The sequence below is a fragment of the Grammomys surdaster genome, unplaced genomic scaffold (genome assembly GCF_004785775.1).
Source record: "Grammomys surdaster isolate TR1022 unplaced genomic scaffold, NIH_TR_1.0 206, whole genome shotgun sequence".
Classification (NCBI taxonomy): Eukaryota; Metazoa; Chordata; class Mammalia; order Rodentia; family Muridae; genus Grammomys; species Grammomys surdaster.
The window spans coordinates 3,788-31,004 of record NW_021604651.1 but is presented as its reverse complement, the minus strand read 5'-3'; the positions used below and the strand labels follow the sequence as shown (position 1 = coordinate 31,004).

At 38.5% G+C, this 27,217-nt stretch overlaps 1 protein-coding gene across 1 annotated transcript in view; it reads right to left on the bottom strand.

The window, feature by feature from the left end:
* The window catches only part of LOC114624399 (cytoplasmic dynein 2 heavy chain 1-like), a gene marked incomplete at its 5' end in the record, with an annotated part of 59,363 nt that overhangs the window by 29,713 nt on the left and 2,433 nt on the right, over window positions 1–27,217 (bottom strand). The window contains 8 exons of the mRNA XM_028771360.1: window positions 5,064–5,180; window positions 9,991–10,095; window positions 11,523–11,731; window positions 14,534–14,609; window positions 19,699–19,854; window positions 20,928–21,038; window positions 24,007–24,132; window positions 25,230–25,390. Of these exons, the coding sequence (XP_028627193.1) occupies window positions 5,064–5,180; window positions 9,991–10,095; window positions 11,523–11,731; window positions 14,534–14,609; window positions 19,699–19,854; window positions 20,928–21,038; window positions 24,007–24,132; window positions 25,230–25,390 (1,061 nt within the window). The remainder of the gene's footprint in view (window positions 1–5,063; window positions 5,181–9,990; window positions 10,096–11,522; window positions 11,732–14,533; window positions 14,610–19,698; window positions 19,855–20,927; window positions 21,039–24,006; window positions 24,133–25,229; window positions 25,391–27,217) is intronic.

Here is a 27,217-nt window from a genome sequence, read left to right as displayed (position 1 = left end):
GGAGAGCAACCTATAGCCTTGGCAATAGCCTAAGCTCTTTGGCTGTTCCCATAGGACCCCTTTAGCCAACAACACAATTAGATGTAACCCAATCTCAGTACTAGAAGCTTCATTTAGTGACAAGTCTAGTTAGGGCTCTGTTTCTCCCGGTATGTATGTATGTATGTATGTATGTATGTATGTATGTATCAACAGCACAATTAGATGTAACCCAATCTCAGTACTAGAAGCTTCATTTGTTGACAAGAGAAGTCCAATTAGGGCTCTGTTTTTCCCATTATGTATGTATGTATGTATGTATGTATGTATGTATATATGGAAGTTTCTACTATAGGTTTCCATACTATCCTTCAAATGGTCTTTAATTATAGCTGTCTATCTCCATACTCCCTGCCTTGTTCTCCCTTCCTCCCTGACTTGATCCTCCCAATCCAGCCCCGACTCTATAACTATCTAGTCTATTTACTTTTCCTAGGGAGATCTGTCTATCCCTGCTATTCAATTTATACCCAATGTCTGTGGTTCTACAGATTATAGCTTGGTTATCATTCAATGCTTATGGGAATAACCAACCAATATCTGATTTGATGTAAGGTCCACTACACAGAATGGAATCCATGCCTGATATTACTTGCTTAACCAAGAACCCAAGAGTAGATAGCCTAGTTATCTATGGTTAAATCAAAGGTTTATTAAAACTAACTAACCAACCAACTAGCTAACCAACTAACAACATTCTACTACACTCATAGATCAGTGCCTTGCTCAACCATCATTAGAGAAGCTTCCTTCTGTAGAAGATGGGAACAAATAAAGAGACCCACAGACAGACATTACACAGAGAGAAACCTTGGAACACTCAGCCCTAAATAGGATGTCCCCATTGTATCCCTCAGTTATGGCTCAGAGAACCCTGTGGAGAGGAGGCAGAAAAAGCATAAGAGCCAGAGGGGATGGAAGATACCAAGGAAGCAAGGCCCCATAAGTCAACATGATCCAAATTTAAATGAAACAGAGACTGAGGAAGCATGAATAAGATCTGCACAGGTCTGCAGCAGGTCCTTTGTATATATGTTATGGCTTCCAGTTTAGTATTTTAAAGGACTGCTTGAGTGTGCCCAAGGGCAGGTCTCTGTTTTTTGTGCCTTTTGTTTGTTTTGTCCAATTCCGATGTGTTAGTTTTTGCTTTATTGCATCATATCATGTATTATATCACTATCCCTTAGAAGCCAGTTTGTTTTCTAACGAGACAGAAAGGGAGTGGATCTGGATTGGAGGAGAAGTGGGAAGTGGGAGGTGTAAAGGAAGGGAAACTAAAATAGAATATATTATATGAGAAAAAAGTCTATTTTCAATAAAAAATATTAACTAAAAATATAGTTTTTAAAAAATGTCTGTTATAACCTAAAAGGACTGACACATGAAAAAGGAAATTAGCAGCAAGCCAGATGGCACTGGGGCTAAACAGTCCTTTCCTGAGCTTCTATGGGTTAGCCGAGCTAGAGGACTGAGAAGAAAGAGCATTTGGAAAATTCTAGAGACAGACTCTACCATGATATACTCATATGATATTGAGGTTTGCTCTACTCTGGAAGAAGCTATACAGCCACTTATGGGGTTTCTTTCAGGAAATTCATTTATTAAGGATGGCTTGAAAAACAGGTGGTGCATAGTAGAAATAAATCTGCAACTTTGTGCAGTGACTCATAACAGGAAGAATAAAACTTAAATCATAGAATAAAATGGTTTCTGGAAGGCAGTGGGAAAGAATGTGAGGATAAAGTACAAGATATGACAGCTGTGACACTTGGCTACTAGCAATTTAACACAAACACACTGGGCATAGTGGCTTGGCCTGTAACCCTAGAGCTCTGAAGTAGAGCAGGAAGATCAAGGAGTTCATGCCCACTCTTGAATACATAGTGATTTTGAGGCCAGCCTAGGTTGCATGATATCCTATCTGAGATAAAAATTTAAATAATAATTAACATTTGATTTATAAATAACAAAACAAAGCTTAAAAAGGTACTCTGGTTGGTGACAAAATGTCAAGTTATCTGCTATACTTCTGAATCCTGAGTTTGACAAGAAAACTCTGATCTCACAAGAGATGATGTGAGAGTGGAAAGTATAAAGAAGACAGGTGGTGTCTGAGCATCTGTATGTAGGCAAAGAGGACAACGAACTGCATGGCTGGACCTAGATATACTATGGAGATAGGTTCTTGATTTTAAAAAGAGATTTATTTATTTACTTGACTTTATTTTATATGTATGAGAGTTTTATCCATATGTGTCTGTGCTCCATGTGTGTGCTGTGTCCATAAAGGTCAAAAGGGACAACAGATCTCCCAGAACTGATGTTAAGAACAATTGTAAGCCAGCATGTGAGTGTTGGGAACCAAGCCCAGGTTTCTGTAAGAGCAGCTGGTGCATTAACAGTTGAGCCATCCCTCCAAGCACCCCAAGGAGAAGTTTTAGCTGCAGAATTTTATTTTTATATGGCTTTAAATGGATATGACTCTTTCAAGAAGCAATTATTGAGCACCCACAGCTAGTGAGGTACGTGATGTCTCACAGTGTGTGGTTAAGTGGATGAAGTTCACCTGTGTATAGAAACTTTTGAGTATCAAGCAAATAGATTAAAACACACACACACACACACACACACACACACACACACACAGCTTATACTCACATATATTACAGTGAAGCTGAATAGTAGGGCATAATATACAAGAGGAAAAAAATCCAATCACCCTCAAAAGAGTGACAATCAGATTAGCAAGCACCAATACAAATCAACACCTTTTCCCTAGAGTTGAAGAAAAATAACTGAATGCTAAAAATGGGTGTGCAGCTAAGCTTTTTGTTAATTAGTTACATGTGATTATTCTACAAAGATGTTCTCAGAAGCAACGATCTTCAGAGATAGTGCTGTACAAAGAACAACTGGAATGTTTGGGAAAGGCTTTAGGTGACAGGTTGCTCCCTCTGAGCCAGACACCACCTGTTCTTTGCCTTTCAATGACTAAGATTTCACAGCATACAGAAAGCATTAAGAGACCCACATGCTGCTCTTTTTGCATTATAGAAATGACCAGGTTGTATTTATTTGGCTTTTATCCCTCTGCATAAAACCAGCATACAAGAACTCACAGCCAGGCCCCAGCATGGGGTGTGGGAGATACCACATTCCTGCCCTAGCTCAGAAGCTATTGTTAGCTAAGGGTCACCAAAAGAGGGAGAGTTAGATTTCTGTGGAGTGTGGCCTCTGGTAGGTAAAACACTCTCCAGTAGATGGTCCACACAGCCAACAGCATATGTGCATGCAAACTAGACTATAGGGTTTTTGGAGAGAACAGTGGGGTGGCCAATATGCTCAAAATTCAGTGTATCAAGCTCTCAAAAAAATTATTAAAAATCTTCTCAAATGTTCAAGGAGACATGGCTAAGCAGTCCTAGCCATGCTAGGGGCCTAAGCATCTACTATTACCTCTGCTAAACTCATTTTTGAGTGTAGCCAGAACTCTCCTATTAGCTGTTCATTGAAAGTTATGGTCATCATTATTCCCAGAAGTAGCTCTGCTAAACTAATTGGATTCCTACAGATTAAAAACTCAGTGTACAGCATAGCTGGCATTAGAGATGACCGAGCCTCCTAATCTGGATGCATTCTCGGTAGACCTGTCTTCTTTTTCTTTTTAGGATAAGCTCCTTTGTTAATTACATCCTTAAAATAAACACTAAAAATGATACTTTTCTACATTTTCTACTGATCAAGGAATGACCAATAGGTCCAGAACACAGACATCCAAGAACAATGTCATCCTAATGTTTTTAAGATCTGTACTAGAAATAGCTAGTATTTACCAAGTACTTAGCATGGTGCTAGCTGTTATAGCAGTTTATGATTTCCTCTATTTCACCAAACAGAAAATAGGCAAAAGGAGATGAATTAAGATGGGCAGAACCAATCTGGAAGTATAGATGGATTTAAAGCCAACAATGTATTCCATGTACCACTGTAAGACTACATTCTCATACTACATACATCAGCAGAAAAATACATGCTTTTGTCCTCTTAAAAAACTTTGTGTTACATGGCTACTATGGCTTTGTTATATACACAATGATACTCTGCGCTGAGTTAAAAGTCCATGGAAACCATTGTTAGAGCAGAGAAGGAGGGATGCCTTCAAGGTTGGGAGTGGAGCTCGGTGCAGTGAGAGTGAGGCCCAGGGCTGGACTCCCAGTCCCGTGTAAAAACTGGGCTGGCATGGCAGCCTTGTAATGATCCCAGCACATGGGGAGCAGACAAGGAGTCCCAGGTACAGGGGCTACCTGGACTAACCAAAGAGGACACCTTCAAGTTCAGTGAGAGACTCTGCCTCAAGGTGGAGAGAAATGGAAGACACCACCAAAAGTCCATGTCAGGCTCTCACATGCACTTAAAATGTCAACACATATGTCGCCAGGCACACGCATGCATACATACGAGTACACAGCATATGCAAAAATGTGTTCAAATGAAACTGCTTTTCTCACTATGTCTATCTCAATTATTTTGTTAGTAGACTCTTTTTGCTTTACTTAGTTCATTTGCTCAAAATTTATTAAGACCTTTAAAATCTAGTGAATTTTAATTTGAAAAGTAAATGTAATGAGGTAAAATATTTACACACATGGTTAATACCATATATATTACAAAATCACAAAATGATTTGCTAAAGGCTTTAATTGAAAACTTGGTTAAATTTGGGTAAATTCAGTTACAACAAAAAATAAAGAAGACTAACCCCAGTGTGAACTGACAGGAAGCAGGGAGAGCAAACACCCTGAGTGACTGACTGTGTGACTCAGGAACAAGGCTTGCAGTGACTATCTGCTCAGGACAAGCAGGGCCTAGATTTGCATCACAATGCCCAGTGTGAAAGTCTGTGAGACTCAGGACAAGCAGGCCAGGGATATCTTTGTGAGTCAGGCAGAATAGCATAGCTCTAGGGAGCTGGAGAAGGCAGCAGAAGGAAAAGATATAAATGTTTCAATCCTCCCATGACTAACCTGGTTCAGCTTCTTCCAAAGATTGAGAACAGGGGAAAGTTCATTAGACCAGATTTCTCTGTCAAATTTGCAACCGGCTGTGACTGATCTTCCCAAGATCCTGAGCTGGGAGATGACCTGAGTGAAGAGAATACATCACAGTTAGTCATGTACAGTAACTAAGTCCCAGCAGGGACACGGTACGATGCAGAGCCACACATTCTGTAACAACTGAAGCGTGTATAGATGGCTGTAATCCATGTATCTCTAACATTTTGTTTGAATGACAGGATTCATTCAAATAGTTAAAAAGACTAAAGACTGAAAAGTTGAGGGAAAGCATTCTAAAATTAAATACTGCGATGGTTGTTAGAAAAAGTGCTTCTTTATGCAGGAAGTGCACACTGTGCCATTATTAATATCTTCCTGGTCTCTCTTCTTGTTCATTTCAAAATCTACAATGCTTTTCAGTTCGATTGATTTAAATCTAAACATTTCAAAATGCTGACAGTGTATTTAAAAACACAGCACAAATAAATGCAAATCAAGTGGCTCCTGGCTGGTGAAGGAGTTTACACAGACTTTTAGTGCTTAATTTCCAGTTTCCATTTTAATATTCCATCCTCACAAAGACCCAAAGAAATACATACAGATCAATTAATGAAAGTGAAGCTAGGTAAACATTCCTCCCTGCTGGGACCTTTGCCCCAGCTGCTGTAGCTTTAGTATTATTAGCTTCTTTGCTGTACACATTAAAATCAATCACTTGCATTTTCCTTCCCAAATGAAATCATGTCTACTGGGTCCTATTTTAGAAACATTTGCCTCCTTAATATTTGCTACAGATGACCCAGACCATGACCACTACTGTACCATGGGAATGGTGGTGACTGTAAAACGACTGAGCTCCTCAGTAATTTTGCCTTGTAATAGTCCAGCCAACCAGTACAACTCTGCTAGCATAAGGCTTATCTAATATAAGCAAAGTGAGTCCAAGAAACCCAGGCTCATGTTTCACAGGGCAGCATCTTAACCCTCAATAACTGCAGCCCGCTAGCTACCTTCACGTTTTTAAAGAAATGTAAGCTGTCTTTTGTTTTTGCAGCATATTACTTTACTAAGTTACACTCTCACTTTAGTAAACCTGTATTACAATAAGGACTATAAATCTTTCTGAATGAAAGTACAGCTTAATTGCTACACATACATGATTACACTGCTGGATTCAACTCCTAGAGCTTTTGATTGATTTCTTAGTCAAAAAGCACTGTGGAGAGTCAGTGCTTGGCTGCCTTTGTTTCTCTGATGAGTCATTTCCATTTGCTGGAGCTCAACTCTACACAGCACTTAATTTATCAGCATCGCTTCACTACAAAATGTCCCTAATTGATAGTCAGGAGACATGGGATTCTAACTCTGGTAACACTTGCAATCATTTATTTGTGTTTTAAATTTATTAAAGACAACAGAAAACATGAATGTAAAGAAAAAAAAGAAAAAAGTACAAATATATTTTTTAAACTATTTAAAGGAAACATTGGCTAGCATTCCCCCAACCCCACCCCATGGTCATGTTTTTTGTTCTAGAAAGATGCCAATATGCACACATATAAAAATTATTAGAGAATCATCACAACATTTTTACTGCTCTACCCCCATCCCTCAGAAAGCACTAATTCCCATTTATCAGGCTAGATCTATTGCAATTGCTTTTCAAAGAGGAATAGAAACGGTTTATCAGATTCGTTCTAAGGGTGAGGCTGTCATTTATGCCCTTCAACTGTGAAGACTTGTGTTGTCTTTGGCTAATACTCTCACAGAGGAAGGCAGGCATTCAACTCTCTCTCTCTCTCTCTCTCTCTCTCTCTCTCTCTGTCTCTCTCTCTCTCTCTGTCTCTGTCTCTCTCTCTGCCTCTCTCTCTCTCTCTGTCTCTCTCTCTCTCTCTGTCTCTCTCTCTGTCTCTCTCTCTGTCTCTCTCTCTGTCTCTCTGTCTCTCTCTCTCTCTGATGGGGGGGCAGGGTCAAGGCACACAGATATTCATTACATGTTTCTAAATTTAAAGATTAGCTTCAATATTGAAACTTTCAACAAGCAAGCATCAGTCACATCCGTCAGCTGTCATAGTCTTCCTGAACTTGCCTCATCCATCCCGATTACACTCCCCAGCACAGGGCATCTGCACACGGCCACTATTCCTCCTAAAAAATGCAAAATGTAACTACTGTGACATAATGCCCACCACATACTTCAATGTCTTTATTGGTTGTTTCAAACATCTTTAAATGGACTGTTGGAGCATGAAGCCCTAGAAGGGTCACATGGCTTTGGGCTTTCCTCAGCATCTCTCTAGTCTCATTGTTCCTTTCCTCCACACTACTCACCTGGTGACTCAGTTCCTCAGCTGTCCTGTGAGACATCCTGTAGTCTCATCCTGCCATGTCACTTAACCATGTCACTTGTTCCCGTGTTTCCAATTACAGTCAGTTAGTTGTAAGGTGTGGGAGAGTTCAGGTTCACTGTATTTTTGAACAAATACTTTTGCAAAGCGCCCTTAATGCTGACTCCAGAGGCCGTGGTGGCTGAAGCCCTCCTATGGTGCAAAGACTCACTCCTGCCAGTCTCCCCGCTCCTCCCCAAGGAGGAAGCCCTTCACTAGCAGTTCTCTTCATTACTGGTTAGTGTACCAGTCCCTCTGCTTTTATTATGTGCTCTTTAATGAAGAAGACTTTTCTTTACTTTCCTTTTATTACCATGAAGTCAAATCCATGAAAGAGGTTAAGTTAGACCTTCCCTTCATTACCCAACAGAAGCCCTATGCCACAAAATGGCAAATGCTAAGAAAGACTGTAACAGCCAGTAGAGCTACCCTTCAGACAAAGGAGAGATGGGGAAAGCAAGACTGCTCAGCAGGTAACACCGGTTGCCATGCAGGTTAGTGACCTGAGTCTGAAAACCATGTAAAGGTAGAAGGAGAGAAGCAAGCAATGTCCCCCCACCAACACACACAGACACACATGCATGCATGCACAGACACACATGCACATACCAAATAAAATCATGGCTGGAATAAGGAGAGTGCAGACATATGGCAGAGACCTGAGGAAGACACATTCTCTGACTGCAGGGACACTGACTGAGAAAACAAAAAGGAACTGCAGACTCTCACCAGCAGAGCTCACTTGTGAGGAACACTATTCTTATATACATGTGTACACTGCTTCCTAATGAGAGAATGAGCACTGAGACTGCCAAACAGACCGCGCATGGAAAGGAAAACAGACCGCGCATGGAAAGAGAAAACAGACCGCATGGAAAGACAAAACAAGAGGAAACGACAACTCAAGAAATGTTGGCTATGCAACAATGTAAGCATGTAGACGTAAAGAGTAAAATACTTCCTAGTTAGAATGCTTACAAATAAGGAATGTAAATAGTGAGGGGCTGTTGGAGCCTTCTGTGTACACTATGCAGAGAACCTCTGGTTTATGGCTTATCACAAACCGTTTGCACCTGCCACGGTGCACATTACTAAGCAGCACATGCATCCCTGAGGGGCAGCTGCTATAGGATATGGTGAGGAACAACTCAAACTAGAAGTCAAAAATCTGTAAATTACATGGTTGGTGAGATAGCTCAGCAGCTATGAGTGTCCTGCTCTTGCAGAGAACCCAAGTTTGGTTACCAGTACTCATGCCAGAGTTGACTGCATAATCTTAAAAACAAAAATAAAACTCTAGAAAAATTTCTAAGGAGGAATTAACCAGAAAGACTGGGTTAAAATTCTAGCTCTGCCTCTAAGCTCTTTGATCTTGGACATCTTACAATGCACAAGTCTCAGAGTTTGTTTCCTCATGTATTAAAAGGGAAAAGTAAAGGTTCTTATCTGACAGTCTATAGACAGTAAATAAACTCCTGAATACACAGCATTGAGAACCGCTTCACACATGGTGAGGTCACTAACCAGGAGTTATTCAAATAGCCAAGTGACAACTATACGGAATCTATTGATATGTTGTTTCTGTGTATTGTGGCTCAGTGTAAGGGCTTAAACTCATAGCTAAGGGCTTATTGAGAGGTCAGTGGGCCATGGGGCTTACTGAGAGGTCTATGGACCATGGGACTTATTGAGAAGTCCGTGGACCATGGGGCTTATTGAGAGGTCCGTGGACCATGGGGCTTATTGAGAGGTCTGTGGACCATGGGGCTCAGGCTGCTATGTCAATCACTAGTCCAGGTACAGAATTACAGCTGGATAGGAATTACTCGGTGAGGGATACTGAGAAAATAGGAGCATGTCGTTCTAGGGTTTAAGTTGTCACTGCTGCTCTCTCTTCCCTTCCCACCATACTTTCTCCTGCTCCCCTGACGTGAGCTGGATTCTTCCACTACATCCCTCTACCATGCTTCTGTCTTCCAGAGGCCTAAAAGCAATGGCCTGAAACCTGTGGAGATCTTTGCTCTTTATGCAGTCCATGGGCATTTTGTCACAGAGATGGAAAGCTAACATTTAGTAATATGTTTTGTCTCATGATTTCAAAAATCAAAGTTATAGAATAGCCAATCATGAACTCATATCAAATATTTATCTTTTATAAGACAACAAAGAAAGGAAGAATATGTATTTGTATCTTGCATGATATAGAATATTAAATTTGGTGTTCACTCATAGAAGTTACATTCAATATAATCATAATAAAATCTTTCTGAGGAATGAATCAAATATCCTAATGAAATTGATAGTATTCAGTGTTATTTTACTCATTTTAGGAAAATACTAAGATAAAATCATTTGACATCTTTAAAACAAGGTAAAAGTGAAGTGTTTATATTAAATGAAATAAAAGTTGTAAATAAAAGCATGTTAACATTCTACACAGCGAAATTATGCTGTTTCCTCCAGACTCAATAGCAATGTTTATTTTTTAAGAGGTAGCTGGTGTATCACACCTGAGAACTGGTCATGCGCTGAGAAGAGCGGGCAATGTTGGCAGGCAGACCAAAGAAGCTGGGTTTATCATCCTCCGGGAGCTTCTCAATGACAGCACGATAGTCCTGCAGGTAAACAAGAAAGTGTTGTCACCAAAGGCAGATTTACAGCCACAGAAACCACAGACGCTGGAAAGATTTACTAAATAGGTATTCCCATTTTTTTCTACCATTATTTCCTGATCATCTATAGGAAGTATTGTCACTAATATTCTTCTGTGCATTAACTATTTGATATTGTATTTTCTTGTTACAACTCCTTATATACAGAGACTTTGAATAGATTCAATCTAACATATATAAATAGATCTGCCTATTGTGTGTAAGACGCTGTGTAGATGTGTTTAGGGAGTCATAATTTATTACAGCATACAAAAGACCCACATGTAGACTTCAGCTCTTACATATCTGAACAATCACTGGTTGTTTAATTTTAAAACATAACCACTTAAAGAAATCCTGTAGCCTATAGGCATGATGTAGTATTGTCCTACTTTGTGCCGGCTGAGTGAGTCTATCACCATGCAGTCCACCAACACTCCTGTCTTCTGTTATAGTTTGCTAACACACACTGGACATCAGCATTTCCTGTGAGGACTTACAAGCTTCCTCCATATCAGTCTGACACATCTAATTCCAATTTTAGAAGAAAAATAAGGGCAGATGAAGAAGAAATTTATTCATCTTGGTCCAATGCTGGGACTCTTTCTCATAAAGGTAGGGTATGTTAAGGTATTATATGCATACATACATACATATGCATCCACACAGTATCTGCTGAGCAAGGACAGATTTCTTTTCTTTCTGTCTCATTCTTGGCAGCTGCCCCTGAAGTATACAGTTGGAATATAAGAAGCCCAGGACTGTGATGTCCTCTGACATTCTCAGTCCTTTAGCTCAGTGACTGCCAATTCCTTTCTAGTGTCAGCTATAAGACACGAGGGCATGTATGTATTTGCTGTCACACTGGCATGTTATCTTCCCTCTGGGAAATGTGGCATCAGATAAAAATATAACCAAAGACTATTAGATGTCATATGAAATTAAAACTACTACTGTTTAGAAAATTAAACACTTGATTCATTCCAATGTATATGCAATCTCTTTTTATCTAGACTGGTTGGAGGCATTTGCCTTCCCAGACTGACTCACTAAGTAGCAAGTAGCAGTCACATGTCCCAAGACCAGATCCTCACAGAGACACAAAAGGGTCTCTCTTATCACTTACACAGACAAAGTTTAAGTTGTTGGAAATCACTGCAGTTTCTTCTGTGAACAAAGAACTAACTAGAAAGAGAAAGAATCAGGGCATCTGGCTGTCTGAGGATGTGTGGTTTTTGAGATAATGAGCAACTTATACTCACGTGTTTAATATACAAAAGCCATTGCTGTACATGCCCATCATGTGCACATTTCTGCATGAATTTTATCATTCAAAAGTAAGTCTCAACCATGTTACAGGAAACGCGTGGGAAATCATTACTTCTACCTACCAAAATGCTGCATGAGTTTGGGAGAGAGATGGAATAAGGAAGCATGCTTTTCTTGTTCCTTTGGTTTAGTACATCAATTATTGACGAATTAAAAAATTGCTTCAAGTAGGACTGAAGAACTCTAAGATCAAAATAGTTATCTACACGTCCTCCATAAATAGAATTTTCAAGTAATCCATGTACAAATTCCCACTGTACATCTTTGGTACCTATGAGTAAAACAAATACTTTTATTAATTTTACTTTTAAAAAGATTTTATTTATTCAGAATTTCATACATGTATACAATGAAATACGATTATATCTTATACATGCATGCCCCCTCCCTAATTTTATATCTTTTTCCCCTTCTGGTAAGCCACTAAGTCCAGCCAGTGCTGTATATACATGCTTGGGTATAGGGACATTCACCAGAGAATGGGAATCCAATAAGTGGCCGCATCCTCCAAGAAAGAATGATTTTCCCTTCCCAAGCAACTGCAAAGAGCACCACAATAAGGTGTGGCCTGGAGATCATTTACACTGTCCATGCTGGAATTCCTTCCAGCTTGTTGTTCTGCAGTAACAAAACTTGCTGTGGGTTCCCAGCCCAGAACTCAGCACTGTACAGCCCCTTACCCTCACTTTAATCATTAGGACACAGCAATAGATTCTAATATCTCAGTGATTTCTGCAAATGATCTCTAAATAGTCAGTGAACATTTCCTTTCCAATGATTTTATACTTATCAAAACAGTCAAGTTATGAATATGATAGCTGAGATAGAGGAGTCTGGGTCACCATAATGAGAAAATCATCGACTCCTGAAAATCTGGAGTACAAACAGAGCATTCTGAATACAGGGCCATCCTGTTTTCTGACCATGTAGCAATGCCTAATTAATTTGGAACCCCCTTGGAAAAACCTGATCCAAATATACCTTCATCTAGAACAGCTGTCCAATGTATTTTATTAAACACATAGGTAGACACAGAGCACAGTACGACCTGTGCTTGATGAAACAAGTAGCTCATAAGATAATCTGATGAAATGGGAAGTCTGTAACAGGACTTTGCACAGTAGCCTTCTACCTGTTGTAGTCTAGAATCATCTGCATTCTAGGAAGAGAACTGGAGCCGGGGCGTGGGCTGCAGATGCCTGGCAGCAAGTCCATCTCACACAGCACAAAACCAAACACACAGGAAAGCAAGCTCTCTCCTACATACTACTGAATCATGCCGCATCAGCACACTGCAACCGTGGCAGCAATGACTGCGAGAGAGACTGAGGCAGTCTCAGTTCCTCTGTAAATATAATAAACATGTAACTATATTCAAATTGACAGTTAACTTCATTAGCATTACTGATTTGCTACTACTGTGCATTTAATATACTTGTATTTTTCTATTTCACCACTATGAAATTCAGAGACAGTCACAGAACTGATAACAATGTTACTCTAGACCTTGAGGCATACACAAGTGATGTATGTATGTTGCCTTTTACAGAACTAGGCTATCCACATAGTTGAGAAAAGAGAAGGTATCCCTAGCTGAAACCTTGTATCAGCAGTGACTAAGAAGCAGGAGACGTCACCGTGACTCAATTTCCCACACTACCTTCATATTTACCAGCTGATACAGTCATAACGGCAGGCACTGCTAGCACAGTCAGCAAGGAATGCAGAAACAGAGCTCACCATTCAATTTATGAAGTAGAAATGCCAGCACGTGAAAAAAATTGTAGAAATTTTATATTGGAAAAACCTTGTTTTTCTTTTAGACTTGTTCTCAAAAAAAAAAAAGGTGTTGTTCAAGATTAAAAAATGAGAAATTATGAAAAAAAGGCAGACAATAATTTCTGTTGTTGCTTCTTAAATTTGCACAGTAAGTGTGTTAAAGGTCAGCTGTTCCAGGTGGTTTTCTCATACTAGGGGTTCATTCTGATCTCTTTGCTAGAAATAGTCACAGAACAATTTCTAGTGCCTGTGATGGACACATGATAGGTGCTAACATCCAGGTGATAAACAAAGGACAGGTGTCCTTTCCCATGGACCGCACTGTAGGTTAAAATCTAGTAAACACTGTCACATGTCTGCTTGTCTGAGGACAGGAAGCCCAAGGAAGAAAGCCTGAGCTTATCATCCAGATGAACTGCTGCACTGTGACAGAGCATGTTTGAAAGGAGAGAAAGGAAGCAACAGGGACTAGATAAGTAGTCCCCCACACAGCTAAGGCTTTAAGGCAGATAAACAGAAAAAGTGTGACATGGAAATGGGAAAATATCCTGGCAAAGAGACAGCATCCCTGAGAAAATGAGAGAGGTGTAAGAGACTTGCAGGCTTGGAGCTGGCAAAGAGCACAGATGACCATGCCATCTGCTGAAACAGGGGCCTTGGTGAACAGCAGCTAGACAAGGCAACAAGGCTGACAGGGAATGTGGGGACAGGATCTGGGAACTGTGGTTGCAGCATTCAAGTTTACATTTCTCCCCATCTAGTCTGCTCTCAGATCCACAGTGTGTCTGAGCTCTAATGTCCCCTTGTCTCAGCAATGCACACTGCAATCTCTGAACTGGATTGCTACTGGCTTCAAGGAAAGCAGGAGCTTAATAGTCCTATGTGAGAAGTCTCAGGTTTTACTCTGGTACTGCTTCCACAGACTTACTTAGGAATTTCTCCAGGACTGCACAGATTCTTAGTTCTAGCCCTGCACTGCTGTGATCCAGAGTATTAATTCTTTAGAAAGAGAATTGAATGACTCAATTGAAGAAATTTTGATTAAAAAAATTGTAGGCTACACAATAAATACACACTGTTTCTAGATTTGTCTCCTGAAAACTACAGGTAAGTAGAAATTCTGATGCATTATATCAAAACCACAGTGGACAACCCAAGAACCTTCAGAGAACACAGGCATAGTAGTCAGGACATTCAAATACCAAATACAAAGCAAACTTAGAATTTGTGGTAGGAATTAAGGCACTTGTGAAAAGTGTGTCATGAGCAGTAATTAATGTAGGTCCAGTCTCACCATCGAAGAGCCTGTCAATGACGTGGTACCCGGCCCGAAGATCTGATAAGGAAAACTCATAAAACTTGGTCCAACCCTGTTACAACAAATGTAAGATACAGTGAATTCAAAGGCAAGTGTCTATACACCACCTAAATTTAAGAAAAGCATTCACTATATACTAAAAAATAAAAACTTTAGAAATCAATGCATTGACCTCAGAAACAGGAAAATGACTTTGTAATTCTACTTTAGTTTTTATTACTAATGTACATCAGTATAGTCAGAGAACAAACTGATGTAGTACATTTTTTGATCTATATACCATATGTGTATTAATATATCACCTATACCTTATGCTTCAAAACTATACATTTTGCCCACAAACATGAAGACATAACTAGTGCCAATATAGTCCTGAAAGTGTTAGTTGTTTATGTACATTTATTTATATTTTATACCCAGAGAGTTACAGAACAGCTATAATGTTTATGTAAAAACATTCCTAAAACAGAAACAAGGTAAAATATGCAAGTAATTTTTATGGTGTTTTCATTAACTATACTAATTACATAATGAAACTAAATTTTAAAATATTTGGATAGAATTAGTATTTAGGAATATATCACTATTGATTAACCACACAAAAATATTTTTGGGGAATCTAGGTTACCTCACTCAGGAAGATATTTTCTAGTTTCATTTATTTGTCTACAAAATTCATGATGTCTTTGTCTTTAACAGCTGAGAAGTGTTCCACTGTGTAAATGAACCTCATTTTCTGTATCCATTCTTCTGTTGAAAGACAGCTGTGTGGTTTCCAGCTTCTGGCTATTATAAATAAGGCTGCTATGAACATAGTGGAGCATGTGTCCTTGCTATATATTGGAGTATCTTTTGGGTAAATGCCCAAGAGAGGTATACCTGGGTCCTCAGGTAATGCTACGTCCAATTTTCTGAGGAACCTCCAGACTGATTTCCAAAGTGGATATACCAGCTAGCAATTCCACCAACAGGAGTGTTCCTCGTTCTCCACATTCTTGCAAGCATTTGCTGTTACCTGAGTTTTTGATCTTAGCTATTCTGATTGGTGTAAGGTGGAATCTCAGTGTTGTTTTGATTTGCATTTCCTTGATGACTAAGAATGCTGAATATTTCTTTAAGTGCTTCTTGGCCATTTGAGATCCCTCAGTTGAGAATTCTTTGTTTAGCTCTGTATCCCATTTTTAATAGGGTTATTTGGTTTTCTGGAGTCTAATTTCTTGAGTTCTTTGTATATTTGGGATATTAACCCTCTTTCAGACCGTTTCCCAATCTGTAGGTTGCTGTTTTGTGTTACTGACAGTGTCCTTTGCCTTACAGAAGTTTTTCAGTTTCATGAGGTCCCATTTGTCTACAGTTGATCTTAGAGCCTGGGCCATCGGTGTTCTGTTCAGGAAATTTTCCCCCTGTGCCAATGTGTTCAAGAATATTTCCCACTTTCTCTTCTATTAGATTCAGTGTATCTGGTTTTATGTGGAGGTCCTTGATCCACTTGCACTTGAGCTTTGTTCAAAAGAGATAAAAATGGATCAATTTGCATTCTTCTACATGCTAACCACCAGTTGAACCAGCACCATTTGCTGAAAATGCTGTCTTTTTCCCACTGAATGGTTTTGTCTTCTTTGTCAAAGACCATAGGTGTGTAGGTTTATTTCTGGGTCTTCAACTCTATCCCACTGATCTACCTGTAACAATACCATCCGGTTTTAATCACTATTGCGCTATAATACAGCTTGAGGTCAGGGATGGTGATTTTCCTACAAGTTCTCTTATTGTTGAGAACAATTTTTGCTATCCTGCGTTTTTTGTTATTCCAGATGTATCTGAGAATTGCTCTTTCTATCTCTGTGAAGAATTGAGTTGGAACTTTGATGAGAATTGCACTGAATCTGTAGATTGCTTTTGGTAAGACGGCCATTTTTACTGTTAAACCTGTCGATCCATGAGCATGGGAGATCTTTCCATCTTCTGAGGTCTTCTTCAATTTCTTTCTTCAGCAACTTCAAGTTCTTTCACTTGCTTAGTTAGAGTTACACAAAGATATTTTATATTATTTGTAACTATTGTGAGCAGTGTTTTTTCCCTAATTTTTTTCTCAACCTGTTTATCCTTTGTGTAGAGAAAGGCTACTGATTTGTTTGAGTTAATTTTATATCTAGCCATTTTGGTGAAGTATTTTTTTTATCAGGTTTAGGAGTTCTCTGGTAGAATTTTTTGGTATCTTATGTATACTATCCTATCATTTGCAAATAGTGATACTTTGACTTCTTTTTTTCTAATTTGTGTCCCTTTGACCTCTTTTTGTTGTCTAATTGCTCTAGCTAGAAATTCAAGTACCATATTAATAAATAGGGAGAGAGTGGGCAGTCTTGACTTGTACCTGATTTTAGTGGGATTGCTTCAAGTTTCTCTCCATTTACATACATGGTATATACTTACTGATAAGTGGATATTAGTCCCAAAGCTCAGAATACCCATGATATAACTCATAAACCATACACAGCTTAACAAGAAGGAAGGCTAAAGTATGGATGCTTCAATCCCACTTAGAAAGGGGAACAAAATAATCATAGGAGGCAGAGGGAATGAGAGACCCGGATGGGAGAGTAAAGCGGGAGGGAAAAATAAGGGGGGTTGGGCAGGACCAGATATGAGGAGACAGGAGAGAAGTGCAGAGGGCCAGGAGAATGAATAGAACTAAGTCGCAGTAGAGGAGTGGGGACCAATAGAAAGTCCCAGAGGTCAGGGATGTAAGAGGCTCCCAGGACTCAATGGGGATGACATTAGCTGAAATACCCAACAGCAGGAAAATAGAACCTGAAAAGACCACCTCCAGTAGATAGACATGGCCCCCAGTGGAGGGATTTGGCCACCCATCCATCACAAAAATTTTAACCCAGAATTCTACCTGTCTAAAGGAAATACAGGGACAAAAAATGAGCAGAGATGAAGGAAAGGCCATCAAGTGACCATTCCACTTTGGGATCCATCCCATCCACGCACACCAAACCCCCACACTATTGCTGATGAAAACAACTGCTGGCAGATAGAAAGCTGATATTGCGTCCTCAGAGAGGGTCTGCCAGCACCTGTCTAAGACAGATGCAGATACTCACAGCTAACCATTGTACTGAGCATGGGAAACCCAAATGGAAGAGTTAGGGGAAGGAATGAAAGAGATGAAGGAGATTGCAATCCCATAGGAAGAACAACAATACCAACTAACTGTACCCCACAGAGCTCCAAGGGAGTAAACCACCAACCAAAGAGGTTGATGAGTCTATGGCTCTGCTACATGTGTTGCAGAGGATGGCCTTATTGGCCATCAATGGGAGGAGATGTGCTTGGTCCTATGGAGGCTTGCTGCCTCAGGGAAGGGTGAGCTGGGAGTAGGTGGGTGAGCACCCTCTTAGAGGTAAAGGGGAGGGGGATGGGGTGGAAAGTTGGTGGAGGGGAGACCAGGAAGGGGGACAAGATTTGAAATATAAAAATATAAAATAATTAAAAACTATTTCTTAAATGTTCATTGTCGATAAGATTCTGAGCATGTAAGCAATAAACCCAAACAGTAATCCAATTCCATGAGGCTCCCAAGAAAATGTATAGATAATATGCAAAGCTCATCTATAGAGGTTTGATGATAAGAAATATACTTGTTACATATATGAGAAAGATCTGATCTGATATATGAGGATAAGGACAGTCAGTCCATGGAAAAAGAAGATGATGGAAAGAAAAGTAAATATAATTGAAAAACTCAGCAAGATATTAACTTGCTGGAACTAGTTTGTAATGTAAGTAGAAATACCCAAGAAGAACAGTATAGAATGGTTTGAAGTCTGCAGAATACAGCCCTGAAAGAATAGCACGCTGGATTTAAACTTGAATTCAGGCCTTTCCACTTAAAAATAAATTTAAAATATCTTTTTTGAGCCAGGTGTGGTGAGGTATGCCTGTGATTTCATACTTAGGAAGCTCAGGGAAGAGGATCCTAGATTTGATTCTTGGCTGAATTGTATACTGAATCCCATCCTACCCTAGTATTAAGACTCGGTCTCATAAAAAACAACCAAACAAAAGAAGAAAATGTTTAATATTTTAAAAAGTGTTCTTGGCTGATGTTCTAGTTTAATGAGACCATATCTCATATATGCCAGGGTTCTCCATTCCTACAATGGATTATCTCCCATGAGCAACTTCTAGAATTAGTGTCCTCTGGTGGCCTTTTATTTCCTTAGACTTCTCAAGTCTTTCCATCTAAGAAACCTAATGGAAGAAGGGAATGATTATATAGTCATCTATTGAGATTTGATCAAAGTATTTTTCATTAAATAAATTAGTATGTGAAAAAAAAAAGCAGGATGGGAAAGGATCATCATGTAATTAAGAAACAAAAACCATAATACTTTAATCCAGCCCCCTCCAGGCTACACCTCCAACTCCAGGCTATACAAGTTTCAATTATGTTTTGAAGTAAAACAGAACTTGACAATGGATTGAGGAGAAAAGTGAGCAGAGGGTCCACCAAGAATACTTCCTAGAAGGCGAACTTCAGAGAGCTAAGTAGTGTCGAGGCCTTTTACTAAGGCTACCCTGAAGGAAACAGCCATGGAAATTTGATTTTTTTTTAAGATTTATTTATTTATTTATTTAATGTATGGAAATTTGATTTTTTTAGAGATTTATTTATTTATTTATTTATTTAATAATGTATGTGTGTACCCTGCCACTCTCTTCAGACACACCAGAAGAGGGCATTGGATCCCATTACAGATGGTTGTGAGCCACCATCTGGTTGCTGGGAACTAAACTTAGGACCTCTGGAAGAGCAGTCAGTGTCCTTAACCTCTGAGCCATCTTCCAGTCCTCAAGATTTGATTTTTGAAGTCTGAGGTATCTATTAAGATACAGCATGAGAGTGGTATCTGATGCTCACTGATTTGAGTCGCATGCTGGAGTTCATACATTAACTCAATGGCGTATGAAGCATATAACCATACACTATACAGTGTGGAGGACTAGTAGAAAAACACCTAATTAGAAACAAACTTAAGAGTCATAAACCAAATTATGACATTTATGTACCAAATTATAAATATATTCCAATAAATGTAAAGCTTATGTTATAACATGCTTATAATTACCTGTGGAATATAATTTCTTCTTTCTTGACAAGCAGCATGAAACCATGCTAAGCTAAAAAGAGCATGAGCTCGGTGTACGTTATCTCTTTTGCTAATTTGCTCAGGAGTCCAAGATTCATAAGTGCGCATCAAATTCTTCTTCAAACCTGGGGGTGACTACAAGAAGAGAATATGAACAGATTTCTCATTGCTTAATACATTACAAATACAGTCAAACTGCATCAACATGCTTTCTTCTTAACGAAGAAACTCTTTCTCCAAAAGCCCAATGTAGTTTTCTGTTACTTCAAAGTGTACAAATATACAGCTAGCCTTAAAACTTGTACCAAATAATTCATATTATTTGAAAATCCATAGTATTTTCAAAATTAAATAAATATGTCACCAAATGCATTAAAAACAATCAAGTACATTTCACAAAATCATTAAATTTTTCTTGTTTATTAAGCTAAAATTGCCATACCAGTGGTATTTGTAATACCAGTGTGATACTGAATGCTAACATGAGAAAGGAGGGGTACAAAATGAATGAAAAATTTCCTTTAATGTTTTTTAAACCTTTAATTCAACCTAGTATTATGACTAAGAAGTTACACATTACCTTCTAAAAATAAACATAATTTTACAAATGAAGCATATGATAGATCTGCCTGTGACTGAAGTTTGGGGAATATGAATAGATAAATGTGGTTATAGATTTCTACAACAAAACTAGGCAGGTAGAAAGGAAGAAAGGAAATGCCTTATAAATTTCTTCAGAGAAGAGCCACAAACATTAAACAAGCATGGGACAATGATAAATACCACTCATATCATGGAAATCCAGATCACTCTCTCAGGGATTTATTAGCTAACATTGGACCACCCATGGGGTTATTAAAAATAGATGCTGGCAATGATGCATAGAACTGGAGCACTGTGAGTGAGAATATAATCTCTATGAAAGCATTGTAGGAAACAACATAATAGCTCTTCAGAACGTTACAAACAGGATTAACACATGATCAGGAAAATAGTTAAGATGGTAAATTTTCTATTGTGGAATTTGGCTTCTTTTCTATTTTTGGGGGGGAATAATATTTAAAATCTTTTTCAATATCTCATGCTATTATATAATTTGTATCTCATGTAAGTATTAAAAGGACATTTTGATAGTTTTGAATAATAGTTAAAGGCAACATACATTATTGTTCTTCTATACCTAAGAATGGGACTTTGAAACATCTTACCTCATACGTTATCTTCAGACTTGACTGGAGTAATATGGGGGTAAAGTTGGGATGAACTTCTGCAGTAAGCCACAGACGAAAGCTTTCTTTAGGCTGAAGAGTATTCAGTTCCTTTTTACAAACCAATAAAAAGGTATTTCAACACACACACACACTTTATGACCCAGTGCCTTATTTTGATGTTTTGTTTGTTTGTTTGTTTGTTTGTTTGTTTTTCGAGACAGGGTTTCTCTGTGTAGTCCTGGCTGTCCTGGAACTCACTCTGTAGACCAGGCTGGCCTTGAATTCAGAAATCTGCCTGCCTCTGCCTCCCAAGTGCTGGGATTAAAGGTGTGCTCCACCATTGCCCAGCTATTTTGATGTTTCTTAAACATTTGAATTATATTTCCTTTAATGTTTTATCTTCTCTATTAGAAAATAGACAGATAATGTAATAAACAGGAAGATGCATCTGGAGGCAGTTACCCTGAGCTGACATCCAAATTTTGCCACTTGCTGTGTGCCCCTGGGATCTATACCTCACAGGACCTCTAAGCAATTATCTACCATACGAATTGTGACAACCATGTCACACAGGGTCTAGAGTACAATAAATACAAAGTTAGCCTCAGCTACAGATACTACTCAGCCTAAGTGGCCAGTTAGAGTCATGGTCTCATTGTTTCTATTCCACTCTCACAGTTAGACAACAGGATCAATGCCCTACAAAGTCCATCTTAAAGGGCGTCATACAAGCTCACCTGTCATGGCCCTTCATATTACAATATGTATGCTTAAGTTATTTATTCGATGCACTTTTCCTTCCTGGTAGCACCTTTTGGTAAGTGGGTAACTTCTTGTTACCACAGAATCTAAGAACCATGTTTAAGTAGAACACCCTCTCCAGTCCTTTCCACTTCAGTTCCATGATTTTACCAATGCCAATGAATGCACACACATCCATCAACCAGCAGTTATGTATTAGTGTGGTCTGTCTCCAGGTAGAAAACCAGCCCCCACACAAATCTTGTTCCCCTCATATGTGTAGTAAGTATCTACTACCTGAGTGAACAACTTACAGGGCAGTCTGAGCTAAAGATTGAGACCCTGTCAACGATGAAGCAGACAACAAAGCATCCTGATTGCTCTAAAAGACAGTGAAAATCAAAAACCAAAATGTACTACCATCCTTGTCAAACTGTAATATTCATGATCAGAGTCATGTAAAACATAAAGAGGACAAAACATAGCCAACACATGGCCATAGGAACATTGTGCTTGCCAAAAAGTAAAATTGATACAATGAATTCACATCTCACACTTTTAAAATATAAAGTTTTTCAGAATTTTACACTATAAAATTAAAGGGGAATGCTAATTTGTGGTTTGGCTAGATTTACAGTGTTCTTGTAAATTTAGAGACAAACATCTTAAGAAAAAAATGAAATAAAAAATTGTTTTTAACTTTTGGAATATCCTCTCTGTATCTTTCAAGGTGTTCAAGCTAAGATTTGTTTCCAAGGCATTAACTATAATTATGCTGAATTAGTGTCTCTCAATCAACTTCTTAGAACAGAAAGCAGGACTTTACTGGTCTTTATACCCTAAAATACATGTGAGTTGTTAGATATGAATCATGTTTTTTTTATATACTAGTGGTTTTTATGGACATTATTATATTATTTAGACAGTTTTTGGTTCCTAGTCTATGTTTTCTATTGATTACAAGTAACAAGACCAGAAGTTTATCAGCTTAGTCATTTTCTAAATCACAGCTGTATAAGTTATCTATGCTGCACAGGTGCTAGTATTGTCAATTTATTAGGACTATACACACCTGAACCTCTCAGTGACACAAATCCAGGGCTCATCTACTGTTCTGTGTGGTTCCATTCAGTACACTACTCTGCCAATTTAATTCAATAGTAATTAGAAATCCCTCTGGTATGGACTGTTCTCTGTCTCTTTAAATCCTAACCCTAAGCCATCTAAATCTAGTCTCCAACATTACCCTATCTGGCTGTCTTTGTTCTGTCAGAGACATCTCTGCACCCCTGCTAAGCACACATACCTCCAACACTAGCCCCTATTTGTGCTGCTACACATATGCCTGGTACGTTTTCTCTGTCTACAGTGAGCTTCATTCTACTCAGACGACAGGAGATCTCTTTGCAGTTATCTCTCCCAAGACCGGACCATCTTTCTTAACTGAGCAACAGACTTTTAACTGTGAGTTTTCATTTAATCCACATCAACCAATTTGTTCTGTCTTAAGATCATTTCTTCCTGAGATCACTTAAGATTTTAACTTCCTTCACTTTACACTTCCTTCAGTGTGCATTTTAGCTTCCTTAAGAATCTAAAATCTCTGTAATTTCCTGAGAAAGGAAACAAAACATGTACATAAAGTGCATGGTATAAACAGATTTTCTGCAATCAAACACAGCACGTTTTATTTTCTCCTGTAGAAATTCACTAATCTCTTCTGCCCAGCTTAATCAACTATTTCTTATATTTTTGGTTGTGAGTCTACCCTTTACTGGCTAAGCTATCTCTCCAGCTCATTAATCAACAAATTTTTGACTTCCATTATCCATCCCTTAATAGGACAGAATTCTATAGACTTCTTGCTTTAAAAAAATCAATTCTGTTTGGCAAACATATATTTTTAAAAAATGAATTGGCCTTAAATATTCCTTATCACATACTTAATTTCTAAATGTAACAACACATGTCAATTGAACACTGATGCAGCTTGGAAATTATATACTGAGTTATTTCATGTACTGTGCCACACTCATTTCAATCTACCTGTGGTGGTTTGATAACATGGCCACCATAAGTGTACAGAGAGTGGCACTATTAGGAGATGTACCCTTGTTGGAGATGGTGTGGATTTGTTTGTTGGAGGAAGTGTGTCACTAGAGTTGGGCTTTGAGGTCTCAGCTGCTCAAGCCAGGCCCAGAGTTTCACTCTCTCTTCCTGCTTCCTGCCAAGATGACAATGGACCAAACTCTGAACAGAAAGACAGTCCCAATTAAATGTTTCCTGGTTGCCGTGGTCATGGAATCTCTTTACAACAGAGACCCTATAATACTACCTTCTCCAGAACTGGAAGCCAAGACACCACAAGATGTAAGTTCTTCAAACAGAGCCAGTCTCCATTTCGGGCACATTCTTTTAGCATCTGAATTGCTAAATCAGCTTGACCTTGACCCATAGCAACCTACACAAACAAAACCCAGGGAAAAATATCTGTCAGAACATTCTAATATACCATTGTCAGAGATTAAGGATAATAATTTCCAAACCTCCATAACTGGCTTTAAAATAAAGATTTTAAGAAAAGTAAAAAACAAATACCAAGAATTAATCATATTTTCAAAAAACATCAATTTATAGTTCAGATGTGTAGTTTTATCTTCCTGTCTATGTCACAGGTCACAGGGAGAACCTGTGGGAAGGGCTTCTGATACTCTACCACATATAAATTCATACTATTTTACAAGTGACTGCATGGAAAGCCAAGAGCTTGTCAGGGAAACCCTACAGCCACCCAGAGATGCTCTGGTAGAATTTTTACTTTTTAAACTTTAATGGGTGTGAAGTATTTGAATTTTTAAATTATTGTGTTCATAATGAAAAAGACCTATTACCTTTCCAAAACCTTACTATAAGTTATAAACTATAAATTCATTTTCAAACCTGCATGCAAGTTGACTTGAAAGATTAAGAAAATGAACAAAATTCATTCTTTAAGAAAGACAGTATGCCACTGGGTGGATTTTGCTCAAAATATTTTGCTTTTAAGCCATGAGATGTTCAGGAAAATATTACTGCATTTGTTATAAAAGCATTTAATTAAAAATTTTAGAGCCATTCTCAAATTTTAATTAAATGTATCTATTTCCTATTGTGTTCTAACAAGTAAACACAGTATTTAGAGCCTTATCGCAAGTTACCTCAGAACTCCTGCAAGTGAAAAGCTGTGCTGATCTAACATCAAGGCGATGACCTGTTTCTTCCCCGCTGTCCTTTGCCTCCCTCTTCACATCCTGAACCTTCACATCCAATCCCCTGCCTCCATTTAAAACACTCTTCTGATTTCACTGGGCTTATCTGGATAGATAACTCAATAGCTTTCCCATCTCAAGGTTCTTCATTAGATCTACAAGACACTTTTGCTAGGCTTGAGTTCTGGATATAGGCACCTTTTGGCTTCTCACACATAATTTTTAATGTCCATTTCCCTGATTGGATCTAGGATCTAGCATGGGAAGAACACAAAAGACAGAACAAAACCAGTGAGCAGTTCCTACCCACCTGGTGATAACACTCGCTGCTTCTTTCAGTATTAGCAAGTTCCTGAAGTTCCTGAGAAGGGTCAGCCCCCGGGGAGATTATGATCAAAATGGGCTCAATCTCCAGTGTCTCCTTGTATAAGCGTTTGAGGTTCAGAGGAAGAGGGGATAACTCCTTCAACCCTAAAACATGTGTAACAGAAATTAAATAAGAAAAAGTAACATTCTTTATAAAATGTATTAAAAATAATTACATAAGGTACATGAACCACCTTTGCCAGATAAGTGTAGCTGCCAGCCATTATCAAAGAAGCCTCTCTGTACAGCAAAAGGAGAGGATCCTAGAACACCACAACTCGACACAATACAGACAGCAATGGATCATCGGGGAGTCCATCCCCAACAGATACATCTGCATGACAGCTCTTATATCAATGGTTTAGCAGACAGATCATGAGAGCCAGAATATCAGGAAGTTTGCAAGCAAAGAGTCTAGGAAACAGCTGTATAAACAGATCAGAAAATGGTACTATCAATGAATATGTTAATATGGAAAGGAGGAAATTTCATGGGGTCTCACTCCTAAACACAGAACTACAGTAACTAATGAATGCTGGAAGAAGAGAATCATCTCCTAGGAATGAGTCTCTTACTTGTTGTCTAATGCAGAGTAGTCAGCCTTGAAACCAAATATACACAAACAACAAAAACAGACTCAGCAGGTTTGTGTATGTGTATGTATGTACATACATATGTATGTATATATGTATATATGAATGTATGTATGTATATATATATGTCACTGAATTACATACATGTAATAATAATAATCAAAGGAAGAAAAGGCTATGAACTTGAGAGAGGAGGGGACAAAGATGGGGCTTGAGAAAGGGGAGGTGTTGGAAGGAGGAAAAAGAATAACGATGATGGTGGTGGTGGTGGTGGTGATGGTGATGGTAACAATAGCAACAATAAAGCACCTGTCATTCTGCCATTAACTGTCTAAAGGCATCTTTCTAACCTTATGCACACAGACGTGCACACTTTACAGTGTGGAATTTTCTTGCCTATTCTATCCAAGAACGAGGGCTTTTTTCCTCCCAGTAATTTGTCTTTTATTACAACATTTTCAGAACTTAAATTCCTTTTTAAAGCTATTAGAAATTCTCATCCAGATAACTATTTTAAATGCATATTTTCCCACAGTTTTTATACTATATCAAGAGTTGTATGGGTATCTCTGTGCGTGCTTCTGTTTTATAAACTGAATTATTTCTTAAATTAAGTACAGAGATTTTAGTTGATAACTGAGTCAAGATTGTGCATATTTTTAAGATTGTTTTTATTAAATAGGAGTATATTTAATGCAGTTGTCCAAGAAAATTTCTTTGAGTTTATGAATACATAAATAAAATTACGTTAAAATAAATGTCTCTCCTTTCTCCTTTTTTTCCAGTCTCATGTAGCCTAGGCTGGCTTGAACTAGGTATGTGGCTGAGAATGACCTTGATTTTTGATCCTCCTGTCTCCACCTTCCGAGTGCTGTGATTCCAGGTTTTCACACAACACGTGTCCTGGGGATAGGACCTAGGACTTTATGTGTGCATGGAAAGCTCTGTCACAACTCAGCTATGCCCCATTCTAAACAAATACATTTCTTAGTACATTACCACAAGTACAAACTGTTTTATTAGCCTTCAAAATGGTGTAGTTAATAACAACCTAAAATTAGTTAAACAAAGCTTGTGCTTTCTGGGGCATATGTTGTACTGGATGAATGAGTAATTAATAAACAAATAACAAAATGTCAGATGTTAACACAGTTCTAGAAGAAACAGTATGAGATGCTATTTCCAAAATGATTAGAGAAATCTTCATGGAACAATAAAGCAAAGCAATAAGGGGAGTGGGGTGGTGATTGGCTAGAACAGTGGCTGCAAAGGTCCAGGGATACCAGAGCCGTACCTGTGCACAAGGATGGACAGAGCCGCACCTGTGCACAAGGATGGA